We start from the raw sequence: 13,755 nt of genomic DNA on the forward strand, positions 1-13,755 counted from the left end.
ATATATGTGCCAATTATGACGAAAGTGCAGGTGTGAAAGTGAAATGCTCATAGGGATCTATGGGATCAAAAAAGTATAAAAGGTCTGCTACCTAAGCAGTGTTTTAGAGAGCGAAGAGAGAGAAGCCAGCAACCTTTGAAGGCACATGTCATCAGTCGTGAACTGCTTGTACTGTCTTTGGGTAAGATGCTTTTGCTAATAACTATCTTATTATATCTTTTGAATACTGGGTTTCCTCCTAATTACTGAATTTGCTACTGCTTAGACTGTAAATCTGTCATGAGCAGATACAAGGTTGGGGTGATTAAGTATCAAGAGGGGCTATGCAGTTCCTTACAGGCTATTAGAAGGGCCATGGCTTCCGCTGCCCAGATACAGAAGGCAGATCTAAGAAACAAACAGCAGGAAACAGGATCTAAGACCTTGCCCTCATACCAGAAGGCAAACCTTCTACATTTAAAAGAGTAATTCCTCAGTGGAATCTTTCCTGGAAGCCAGCAAGACCCAGAAGACACCCTCTGAAAGACCCAAGGAAGCAAATTCAGGCTGTGAGGGCCAGAGACTGAAGGTTGGGATGCAGAAGAGATCCCTTGTTCTGCGTGATGAAGGTCGGAAAACACTCCAATCTCCACAGTTCTTCAGAGGATAACTTCAGAAGAAGAGGGAACCAGATCTGCCAAGGCCAGTAATGCACAATCAGAATCATGGTCCTGAGGTCTTGCTTGAGTTTCAGCAAAGTCTTCCCCACGAGAGCAGTGGGAGGATATGCATACAGAAGGCCTGCCCTCCAATGAGGAGAAAGGTATCCAACGCTAGTCTGTCGTGGGCCTGGACTCATAGAGGGGATTCTGAAACCTCTCGTGCACAAAACAAACAGCTTCATACAAGACACCACAAACTTTCTGAATAAACTGAAAAATATCAAGCAATTACCACCGAGTACCCTTCTGGTCCCGATGGATGTAGAATCACTATACAGCAACATTCCCCATGCGGATGGCATAGATGCATGTGAGAAACTCCTAAAAACATCCACACTGGATCATCAATACTCACCAGAAACCATTACAAAATTAATCAAATTTATTTTAACTCACAACTATTTCCGCTTTAACAATGATATCTATCTACAAACAATGGGCACTGCAATGGGCACCAGGGCAGCACCCCAATATGCCAACCTCTTTATGGCTGAGCTGGAAAAGACATTTCTGAATACATACCAGACCAAACCCCTAAAATACTACCAGTACATCGATGACATCTGTATGATTTGGACTGAGGGGGAAGAAACTCTGAAACAATTTTACAATTCCTTCAATACATACCATCCTACAATCAGATTCAAAATTGACTACTCCCCAGAAAAAGTCAATTTTTTGGACACCACAGTCTCAATCAGCGATGGCTATATACAAACATCCATTTACAAGAAACCCACAGACAAATGGAGCTACCTCCACAACTCCAGCTTCCACCCTTCATATACAAAAAGATCCATTATTTACAGCCAAGCTACAAGATTCCACCGTATCTGCTCTGACCCAGGGGACAGAGACAGACACCTTGAAATCCTGACTGTATCCTTCGAACAGAAAGGCTACAACCCCAAGACAATCTCCAAGAATATTGCCTCCTCCCTCAAAACATCCAGGGAAAATCTGCTACAGTACAAAGAAAAAAAAGCCACAGACAAAATCCCCCTTATAGTGTAAATAATTGCGTGTTCCCATACTATGATTAATTACTCTGACCTCGAATCTGCTCAGACTGTTTTACACAGTCTGGGCACTAATGAGCTCCATAATCAATTTGTGACGATTATATACAACCCAGAGCTGGAAAATTTAAGAAAAATCATAAAAGATCTACAGCCTCTTCTCCAGGATGATGAATTACTGAAAGAGATATTCCCATCCCCATCATAAAAGATCTACAGCCTCTTCTCCAGGATGATGAATTACTGAAAGAGATATTCCCATCCCCATCATAAAAGATCTACAGCCTCTTCTCCAGGATGATGAATTACTGAAAGAGATATTCCCATCCCCACCAGTGCTGGCCTTCGGATAGCCACCCAACTTAAAACACAAGCTAATTAGAAGTAAGCTCCCAACACAGACTCAAAAGAAAAGAATGGCACATATCCTTGAAATGAGAAGGGTTAAATGGATGGAGGAGAATAACCTAAGAATCAATATTTTAAAGGATGGGGCTTTCATTAATAGGGGAGGGATAATGAATAAATGTTCAGCCTTGCTGAACCTCTCAAGGCTCTAAGTGAAGCACTTTTAGCAAACTAATAAAAAAAAGTATTTCTAAGAGCATTATTCTCATTGGATGTGCTATACTCCTCCTACAATTTGACATGTCCAGTGCCTTCGACATGGTCAATCATGAAATACTATTACATATAGTAGAATACTTTAGAGTAGGAGGCACAGTTTTCAGATGGTTCAGAGGATTCCTGACCTCAAGATCATACCAAGTTACAACGAATGCTGACATATCAACCCCATGGATACCTGAATGCGGAGTCCCCCAAGGATTCCCCCCTCTCACCAACCCTCTTCAACCTAATGATAAAATCTTTAGCCAAATTACTAGCCAATCAAAACCTCAACCCTTACATATATGCAGACGATGTCATGATTTACATCCCGTTTAAACATGACCTAAATGAAATCACCAACGAGATCAACCAAAGCCTCCAAATCATGCACTCCTGGGCGGATGCATTCCAGCTAAAACTGAACGCAGAAAAAACACAATGTCTTGTACTCACCTCACAACACAACACAAACAACTTCACCAACATAACCACACCGTATTGTTCTCTTCCCGTCTCACAAAATCTGAAAATTCTCGGGGTTACCATTGATCGAAACCTCACACTCGATACCCACATGAAGAATACGATGAAAAAGATGTTCCACACCATGCGGAAACTCAAAAGAATAAAATCTTACTTCCCGAGACACATCTTCCACACCCTGGTACAGTCAATGGAACTAAGTCACCTAGACTACTGCAATGCACACTACGCTGGCAGCAAAGAACAGAATATCAAAAAACTCCAAACAGCCCAAAACACAGCCGCCAGACTCATATTTGGAAAAACAAAATATGAAAGGGCTAAACCCCTAAGAGAGAAACTTCACTGGCTCCCAATTAAGGAATGCATCGCGTTCAAGATCTGCACGATAGTACACAAAATCATCCACACAGATGAACCCAACCTACATGCTAAACCTCGTGGACCTACCTCCCAGAAATGCCAAAAGATCATCCCGCAAATTCCTTAATCTGCACTTCCCCAGCTGTAAAGGACTAAAATACAAGCTGATACATGCAACGACCTTCTCTTATATGAGCACGCAATTATGGAATGCAATACCTGCAGTCGTGAAAACTCTTGACAAAATAACCAACTTTCGTAAATCTCTGAAAACATATCTCTTCAATAAGGCCTATAAAGAGAACCAATAGCCATACCAAACCACCCCAGCCTGACAGTATACCTCCCACACTCATCCAACTTAATCCGCTTAATTCTTTTCTTTCTCCTTGACTCTACCTTTTTACATCACTAATTGTATCTGATATCCTGACATGACAATGCCATAACAGGACTCTGTAAGCCACATTGAGCCTGCAAATAGGTGGGAAAATGTGGGATACAAATGCAATAAATAAATAAATAAATAATTCAATGAAAGACCAATGAAAAAGAGTATGATAAGGAAGATTTATAGGATTTATTTATTGGGATTTATGAAAGAAGAAATCCGCCAAGAGACGGAGAATTCAAAACGCCCCACGGTAGATACAGCAGTACAACAAAAAAAGTTCAAATCAAACACTTCGCAGTGTGCGCAGAAGTCTGTCTAGACCAACTCGTCTACTCTAACAACAGTCTTTTTAAAGACTATTGTGCTACCTTGAAGATTTTTCTTCATCATTTTTCAGAAGCATTCTGCGAAAGAGACTCCTAATGCAGGCCTAATGGCCGAAACACGACGTTGTGTCTTCATCCTTCAATAAACTTTCTTATTAATATACATCTTCCAGTCTTTGGTATCCTTGGTCGCTCTCCCACTTTTTTTGTTGTAACATTGGGATTTATGAAGACATTCACCATAGGCAATGTACAGCAGGTACAATTTAAAACTTTCAATTTTATTAATAGCATAACAATAATAGAATGACCAAATCTAAGCTTAAATACCATCAGTGAGATAAACTTGAAGAGGACAACTTGAATCCTTGTAATAGGACCAACATGAAACAGTATCAGAAATATAAACATTAAACAGCACTGTAAAACAACCATAACAGAGGGAGGAGAAAGGGACAAGAACCCATACCAGGAAAGGGAAACGAGCACTGTGAAGAACTTTGGGAAAATCTCAGTAAAAGAGTTACAAGTACCCATTACCTAGACACAATATTTCAAATCCATGGCACACCAGAGCAGTATGCACTATGTCCCAGAAGGAATCGGACAAAAAGGAACAGCCAATTGGAGCATTCTAGAGTTAGAGATTTCTGGGGCAGGGAAAGGGATATGCACAAGGTTACAGGGTTTTTAATTATCTGGAATTATTCACCAATGCTAAATGAATAAAGAAAGTGAAGTCAGTTTTGATTCCTGGCAGCATGGCTGCTCATAGTAGCTAGATGGGAGAACGGAAAATAGTCCGGTATCATAGAATTGAGGAAGAAGCTTTAGCAGATCGGAGGAGGAGAATAATTTGCTGCTCTGGTAAAAGGAAAACAGACAGCCTGGAACAATCTATGGATCCAGGAGAAAACTATTTCAGTGCTTTGGAGCAAGGAAACTCTGAGGTAACAGAAGGAAATAGGGGCAATAGTGTAGCCGCAGATAGGAGCTTCTTATCAGGTTGGAGGGGTGGAAGGGCAGAACAGATGATTCTCAACTGTGTGCTCAGGTGCTGCATATAACACAGGATACAGGGAAAGACTGGAGAGGTGAGATGATAACACGCCCATTTCCTCGTTATCCCTGCCCACTAGAGAGAAGTGGCAGCTATTTAAATCCATGTTTGGACCCCAGGGAATTAAAAAGAGTCATTGTTACAAATGTTGGGAATGGTGGTTAATGTATATGCTGTTTCCACGTGGGTAGCCTGATTGTTGCTGTAAGCTTAATTAATTAAAAAATACAAATAAAGTGAAAAAACACCTTTATCCATGATAGGCCAACATAGTTTTCCATTCAGCTGATATTTAGGGCTGCTTCAGGAACAGGAAAGCTAACAACAACATTTTGTACTGAGTGCACTTGAACTAGCAATCAAATTGCTGAGCAGAACAAATATTTGGAGAAACTTCTTTTCATGCCACCTGACTCTCCTCCCTCCCACGCTTTAGCCACATGCAGACGCCTAGAGGAAAAAAATCCTGTATTGTATTAGCTACAGAAAACAACTTTAGAAGAAATGCCTAGGGGCAGCATCATACCTTAACATGATTCATGTTTGGCCTGCTTAGCCTTCCCAGTTATACCTGCCTACACTACTCTAGCTAAGAAGTGGAGTGGAGGAGAAGCCTAATGGTTAAAGCAGCAGGCTGAGAAACAGGGGAGCCAAGTTCAAATCCCGCTGTAGTTCCTTCTCATCTCAGGTACAAACTGAAGATTGTGAACCCTCCATGGACAGAAAAATGCCTACTGTACCTGAATGTACACTGCTTCGATAGCTTTTTGGCTTGCAGGCTGTATATAAGAAATAAAGCCAATAAAGATATCCCTTAACCATCAACCGCACAAATTTGACTGTCTACACTGCTCTGATCATCAGTAGGGCTGCTAATCACGATTAATGGTACGATTAATAATTGTTGACCACTTTCTGACTCCCTCCCGCACCTGCCCCCGCTGTGCATGATCTCTCTCTCCCCTGCCGTACCCCCCCTCCCATGTACCTTTTCAAATCCGAGAAAGTCTTCAGCCCTGCAGTGCTAGCAGCAGCCCTACTCAAAGGCTGACTGCGGCCTGCACCAGGCCTTTCCTTTGATCCATCCCATCCCTTTCTAACAAACTTCCTGTTTTCAGAAGGGCAGGAAAAATCAGTGGGAAAGGCCCAGTGCAGGTCGCAGGCAGCCTTTGAGTATAGCTGCCACTGGCAACGCAGGGCCAAAGACTCTCAAGAATTTGAAAAGATATGGGGGGGGGGGGGGGACCTTAGAGAGCCATGGGCAGGTAAGGGAGAGGAGGAAGATATGCCAGACCATGCACAGCAGGGGGAGGTGTGATAGGGAGGCAGACCTGAGAGAGCCACGGGCGGGTGCAAATCGGGTGGGGGGAGAAAGGGAGAGTTGCCAGACCATGAGGGGAGGGAAGGGGGAGAACTGAGAGAGAAATGTGGGCAGAGTACTGGGAGAGATGGAAGAGAGAGAAAATAGACCGGGGGAGGGGGGAGTTGGGAGAGAGGGAAGACACATTGGATGGTTATACAGGAAAGGGCTTTCTTCTAACAAGCACCATCACTCTGTAACACCTTGACTAAAGAAATCTGAGCGGAACCTACTGATCAAAGATTTAAAGTCCTATTAAAAGTTTTAAAAAATAAAGAAGCAGATCTAGAGAATTAAAAGAGAAGCTAAAGGAATGGGTGGCTAAATAGGAAAAGGCTCTCCTTTGGCAAGCATAATCAGTTTGGAACATTTTGCTTAAAGTAATCTGAGTAGGATCTAACTTATAAAAGCTTAGGGTTCTATTAAGATACAACTCTTTAAGTTGGCTTTCAATCTGCAGCCCCAAGAATGGGAAGTTTTATCTGTCTATATTGACTTTAAGTTTGAATGAGTGGTCATTGAATGTAGTTTAGTGAGTTTGGATTGCTAGTTCAAGTGCACTCAGGACAAAATGTTGTTAGCTTCCTGTTCCTGAAGCAGCCCTAAATTCCAGTTGAATGGAATTGATGGAGTTCCTCTTCTATCTTCATTTTAGGTTCCAACAATTGTATTGATGACAAAACATAAAAATACAGGCAACACAAGGCATAAAACAACTACCAGGATTGAGCATACAAAAAAGTCTCAACCGCAGTAACTAGTCATCAAGAGTTTAGAATGTAGAACCCCCCATCCCCCCCCCCCCCGAAAGGCCAAACAAACAAATGAAGCAAGCAGGATCTATGGGCCCGTGTTCTTGCAGCCCCAAACCCCTAAGCAAACTCAATGTGAAACAAACCTGCCCCCCACCTGAGCCCACTCCCTCAATCTACCCAGAAAGTCAAATCTCCATCTTGATAGAACACACCCCCTCCCAAAAAAAAAAAAAAAAACCAACCCCACATACAACAGTGCCATTCCTAAATTTACAAATAACCCCAAAGTAAACTCTGTCCCTTAGGACTCAATGAGTATAGATAGGCAGTCCACATCAGTAGAAATGATTTCTTCTGCTTCACAGAGCCTCTGGCCGCTTTCGCCACCCACATAGCTAACTGATGCACTTGATTTCACCAATGCCACATTAAAAGTGCTTGTACTGAAGTCCAGGACTGAAGAAAAAATTTACAAGCAGACTCAACTTCCGAAACAGTAAAACCTGACCCTTGGTCCCCACCCAATAAGCTCCTGGTATATCCAAGAGTAACTGTTACACCATACCAACAGCAACCCACCTAGACCAGACACCATGTAGTGTACTGCAGAGGACCAAAACTGTTGAATCTTAGGACAGTCCCAAAACAAGTGCCCCAAAGTACCAGCAGCCCCACCACATTTAATACAGAGAGGCGATATACGCTCTACCTGAATGGAATAACTGCACCAAGGAGAAATAAGCACGGTGAATCACTCTAAAATGGCATTCCTGAAGCCAGACCCCAGATACCAATCGCCTCAATGGCTACTCAAGGATCCCAAGTATCTAAAACCTTCCCCAGCTCCACCACCCATCTATCCCAAAGGCCCAACAAAGTGACCAGGCTCAAAACCGAAAGCCCTCACAAGGAAAGCGTTTGAAAGAACTCACACAGCTTGGTTCCCATACGGAGGCCCAAGGATCCGGCATTAAGAGAAAGAACATAGTGGTGCAACTGAGAATACCCAAAACGATTACCCCATTGAACCCCAACCTTCTGCTGCAGATCCTCAAATGTCAGAAGTGCCACATCCTGGGCCAAGAGATTAACATAAGAATAGCTATACTGAGTTAGACCAATGGTCCATCTAGCCCAGTATCCTGCTTCCAACAGTGGCCAATCCAGGTCACAAGTACCTGGAAGAAACCCAATTAGTTGCAACATTCTATGATACCAATCCCAGAGCAAGCAATGGCATCCCCCATATCCATCTCAATAACAGACTATGGACTTTTCCTCCAGGAACTTGTCCAAACCTTTTTTAAACCCAGATATCCTAACCACTGTTACCACGTCCTCCGCAAGTGAGTTCCAGAGCTTCACTATTCTTTGAGTGAAAAAAATATTTCCTCCTACTTGTTTTAAAGTGTTTCCATGTAATTTCATTGAGTTTCCCCTGGTCTTTGTACTTTTTGAAAGAGTGAAAAATCGATTCATTTCTACCCATTCTACACCACTCAGGATTTTATAGACCTCAATCATATCCCTCCTCAACCATCTTTAGAGCCCTAACCTCTTTAGACTTTCATCATATGTAAGTATGATGTAAGCCGCATTGAGCCTGCCATGAGTGGGAAAGCGCGGGGTACAAATGTAACAAAAAAAAAATCATATGAGAGGAGTTCCATCCCCTTTATTATTTTGGTCGCTCTTCTTTGAACTTTTTCTAATTCCACTATGGGGCTCATTTTCAAAGCACTTAGCCTTCCAAAGTTCCATAGAAACCTATGAAACTTTGGGAGGCTAAGTGCTTTGAAAATATGCCTCTATGTCTTTTTTGAGTTACGGCGACCAGAATTTGAACATAATACTCAAGGTTAGATCACACCATGAAGCAATAGAGAGGCATTATAGTACTTTTGGTCTTATTTTGCATCCCTTTCCTAATAATTCCTAGCATCCTGTTTGCTTTCTTGGCTGCCATCACACACTGGGCAGAAAATTTCAGTGTATTGTCTACACCTAGATCTTTTTCTTCAGTGCTGACTCCTAAAGGTGGACCCTAGCATCAGGTAACTATGATTCGAATTATTATTCCCAATGTGCATCACTTTGCATAAGTCCACATTAAATTTCATCTGCCATTTGGATGCCCAGTCTTCCAGTTCCTAAGGTCTTCCTGCATTTTTTTTCACAATTCAAATGTGTTTTGAATAGTGATCTGCAAATTTAATCACCTCACTTGGCATTCCGTTTTCCAGATCATTTATAAATATGTTAAATAGCACAAGTCCCAGTGCAGATGTTCTAAGCGCAGAAGACCAGAAGTCACCCAGGATCGGAAAACATGGTTATTGAGCCGGACTCAAAAGTCGAAATACCTCGGATAACAAGACGATCATTAACTGAAGGGACCCCCCCCCCCCCCCCCAAAAAAAAGCGCATCAGAGCTCTCCAAACCTCCTACAATGGTTGTAGAAGACTAGACCCCTTGAAGCAAGGAGGAAGCTGTGCAGTTGCACAGTGCAGCAAAGTGAGGAAATCATAAGGGGCAAAAAACGCACTCTCCAAATCCAGAGGCGTAAACTGGGGCCTACCAAAAAGCCAATAACCCAAGTGGCGGAGTAAGAAAGCCTGATTATACAATTTGTAATCAGGTAAACCTAAACTGACCTGACTCCAGTTCCTAAGCAAATATTGCCAGCGCACTTTCAGCTTCTTGCCTGCCCAGCAGAATTCACTAAAAGACCATAGAGTTACGAAGATCTCTATGCAACACATAGACCGGCAAAGTCTGCAACAAGTACAGCCATTTGGGGGAAATGACCATACGAAGCAGACTGATATGTCCCATCAAAGATAGTGGGAAATCCCTCCAACCCTCCAACAACCGTCAAGTCTCCTCAAGCAAAGGTGGAACATTAATGGCATAGAGAGTCATCAGGTGTATAGCTAACTGAATTCCCAAGCAGCAAGATGACTGAATCATCCACCTCAGCAGGAAGTTCGGGACCCAAAGCGTTTTCACTGCCGCTGAAGAGGGCAACACTTCCAATTTGTGGAGATTTAATTTAAATGCAGCAAAGTTCCCATATTCCAAAAACAAGTCCAAAAGCTCTGGGAGCGACTGTTCAGGCTGAGTGGTGTGCACCAAGTTGTCATCAGCAAAGGCCACCACTTTGAAACACAACTGAACACCATAAATATCTGGAGTTTGATAAATATCTCTCATGAGTGGGTCCAAAGAAAGAATAAAAAATAACGGCAACAGCGGACAGCCCTGTCGGGTACTGCACAAAATAAGAAAACTATCAGACACCTCACCATTAACCATGACCTGGGCTTGAGAAGAGGAATAAAGTGCTTTTACCATAGACAGGAACCGCCCATCAGTGCCAAGATGGCAAAAAGAAAATCCCAGTGAATGCAATCAAACGCCTTCTTGGCGTCAAAGCTGATCAACAGCGAAGGGCAATCATCTCAAGCTCGCCACTCGAAGGCCATCAAAATGTTGCTCAAGTTCTTAGCTATGGACCGACCCCTTAAGAACCCCCAGCTGGGCATCATGAATTAAGGAAGACAGATACCAAGCAAGCCTACTGGCCATAACCTTAGCCAATGGTTTTATCTCAAAATGGAGTAAGGATATATAGGCCGATAGGATTCGGGCAACATGGGATCTCCACCTGGCTTGGGAAGGACTACAATCTGGGGAGTATTAAGCTCTGATGGGACAGTCTGCACATCCACCATCACATTAAACATATGGGTGAGCGACAGTGCGTAGCCCTCCCCCATTAACTTATAAAATTCTGTCCTATATTCGTCCGGGCCAGGAGCCTTCATCAAAGGGCTCTGCCTAATCTCTGTCTTAATTTTATTTGGATTGAGCTTTGTTAACCACTCTGAACTGGAAAGGTGACTGGTATATCAAGTTTTTAAATAAAGATAGATAATAGGCCTGAGAGACAGAAGGACGGAGGGAGGGAGGGCAGTGCATGCAGAAGAGAGAGGAAGAGATGTTAGGCTCAGAGGGAGAGAGGGAGGGGAGAGAGAGAGATAATGGAACTAGGGTGGAGAGAGTGAAGGGAAGGAAGAAAAAGAGAGAGGTGTTGAACTCAGGGGGGGGGGGGAGTTGGGAGCGAGGGAAGAGACAGAGATAATGGACCTGGAGGTAGAGGACAGAGAGAAAGAGAGAGTTGGACCTGGAGGTGGGAGAAAGGAAGATATTGACATAGCCACAGGGGGAGACCTTGGAGAGCTATGCCCCTACTCTAACTTTGGGTCCCCTCCAAAGCTGCAGTACCCGTTCAATGGCTGGTGGGGTAGCTCAAGCCCCGCCAGCCAAAGAAATCTGCTGCCTGAATCACTCCCTTCCTTCTCGTACTACCTCAGGAGCAAGGAAGTCAGCGGACTGCCTCCAGCCACCAACACCTGTACTCCCCAAGCATACTCAGTTTGTGCACCCTGCTGACTTCCTCACTCCTGAGGCAGCACAAAGAGGTAGGGAGCCGCTTTAGCAGTGAATTTCTTTGACTAGCAGGGTTTCAGTATGCCCACCAGCAAAAGTATGATATCTAGGGAGGGTGGGAAGAGAAAGGAAACGTGTGCCACCCCCCAGTCCACCCCTGTGGATCTATATCTGTATTTGTTATTTGAAGGACTCAGACCGTACAAATTCATCCAGCATTGTCTTCGATCCCTAATCTACATCTGTCTTTTGCCACCTGCGGAACACAGACTATTGAAGTCAATTCTGTCACTGTTGTGGATTCTACCTCCTTGGTCAGAAACGAGAGGAAAATGTGTAAGACATTAAGCAGAGTCCCTTGTTACTGAGAGGAACTTGAACCTTACCTTGGACCTGGTCATTTCACTGGAGGCCTGAAGGATGACAAGCTTGGCTGTGTCTATTTCTAGAGCTTCAAGGTTAGTCCTCACCATCATCTCTATAGCTCTCAGGATCAGCATACGCTGTGGGGGTGCCAACTACAGAGGACAAAAGATTACACTGTGTCAAATTCAAGTCATCTATATTAAATTAAACTCTTGTTGTTCCATTTTTCTTTGGAGATCACTGGTAGCAAGAACAAGACACAAACAGTTGCATAAACCCAGTGTGAGAGAGTGAATGGTATGGTATAGCAGTAGGTGTCACTGAGAACACTCCCTCACTAATCTTGCAGTTAAGTCACCTTATGGCAGGTGGCGCTTACCTGCCATGTCAGAAGCTGAGTCAGAGGGGCGGGGCTCAGGCTGGGAGGTGGTTAAATGCCCTGGAACAGGAGCAAGACCCCAAATAAAGAGGTCTCCTGGAGGAGGACTGGGAATGAAGGAATCCTCCCAAGGACTGCTCTCAGGGAAGCAAGGAATAGACCTATTTCCAAGGTTTGCACCTGGAGGTAAAGAATAACCACCCTGGAGTTACAAGAGAAGACTGCAAAGATAAAGAGTACATTTCTTCATTTGTGAAGACTCAAGGCAGGATGGTCAAAAGTAAATGTTGGCACTAGAGGCCACTAGCACCCGCATTTAAACATGCAGGGAATACCGCAGATCTCATCTAAATTATATTTAAATGAGCTCTCTGGTATTCCACCCATATGATCAGAGCACCGTGCTCTGATCATATGGGCCAAATAGCACCTTAACCCTAGGGTTAAGGCTCTTCCTCCTCCCATCCATGCTAGTCAGCCCAGGCTGCCACAGTCAGTCCTGGGGGTCCAGTGGACCTTCGCCCTCAGAACCCCCAATGGCTGAGGCCCCGATCCCCCTCCCCCGACACAATGATAGGTAGGGAATGGTAGGGTAGACCCCCCCCCCCCCCCCAGCGAATCCCAGGATGCACTGAGCAGGGCACTGCACCGCCATTTTGGAGGTAGCGCTGGAAGAAGAGGGAGTGCTACTCCCTCCTCCATCACACAAAGAGATACGGGGGGGGATCAGGCCGCTAAACCACCAGGGAGGGTGGGGTATGTAGCCCACTGGGCCACGAGGGACTTTCTTGGAGGTGTTGGGAGGGGGGCTGGAGATCCACATGATCTCCAGCCCCCATGCCTTTGTGTGTCGAGGGGGGGGGTCAGGGACCTACAGCCCCCCCCCCCATGTCACTGTCCGAGGGAGTATGGGGGTTTTAGGGGCACTAGGGCACCAGGGCCTCGCTTTTGGGAGGATCCGGGACCTCCATCTCCTGTATTTGACAGGTCTGAGTTTTTGACAGCCCAGACTTGTCTAACAAGTGCGGGAGGATTGTGCCTGCATACATGCCCAGGCACAATCCTCCTACACTTTTCACCCGATGATCAACGCTAATAACGCGGCCAAATTATCATGTTATTAGCACTGATCATTAGGGAGTTAATTCCCCACGCTGTTCCAGTGCTATTTTTAGGGCGCTGTTTGGGAACAGCGTGGGGAACTGATTATCAGCCCCTCAGACCTGAGTGTCCTATCTAGGGCCAGGACCAGAATTATGCTTGAATGACTTGAACTGTTCTGTAGAAACCTGATAAGATAGGACTGCTGCACAGAGGAGAAACCATTGTTAAGGTGATTGCTGACATGTTAAGCACTGATTCTGTGATAGAACCAGACTGCTATTTTGTTTGCCTGTTTAACAATAAAGTTTCCTTTTTATTTAACTGTTGTTCCCTGACTGTGTCTGTTAGGCTCCCAGTCTGTCTGCCAACCACGCTGCCAT

General features: G+C 44.3%; 1 protein-coding gene across 3 annotated transcripts in view; it reads right to left on the reverse strand.

The window, feature by feature from the left end:
• The window catches only part of MROH1 (maestro heat like repeat family member 1), a 491,156-nt gene that overhangs the window by 430,836 nt on the left and 46,565 nt on the right, over positions 1 to 13,755 (reverse strand). For all 3 annotated transcript variants that reach the window (XM_030220764.1, XM_030220756.1, XM_030220773.1), the window contains exon 4: positions 11,913 to 12,044. In XM_030220764.1, coding sequence (XP_030076624.1) covers positions 11,913 to 12,044 — 132 coding nt within the window. The remainder of the gene's footprint in view (positions 1 to 11,912; positions 12,045 to 13,755) is intronic.

This window comes from Microcaecilia unicolor, chromosome 1 (assembly GCF_901765095.1).
Source record: "Microcaecilia unicolor chromosome 1, aMicUni1.1, whole genome shotgun sequence".
Classification (NCBI taxonomy): domain Eukaryota; kingdom Metazoa; phylum Chordata; class Amphibia; order Gymnophiona; family Siphonopidae; genus Microcaecilia; species Microcaecilia unicolor.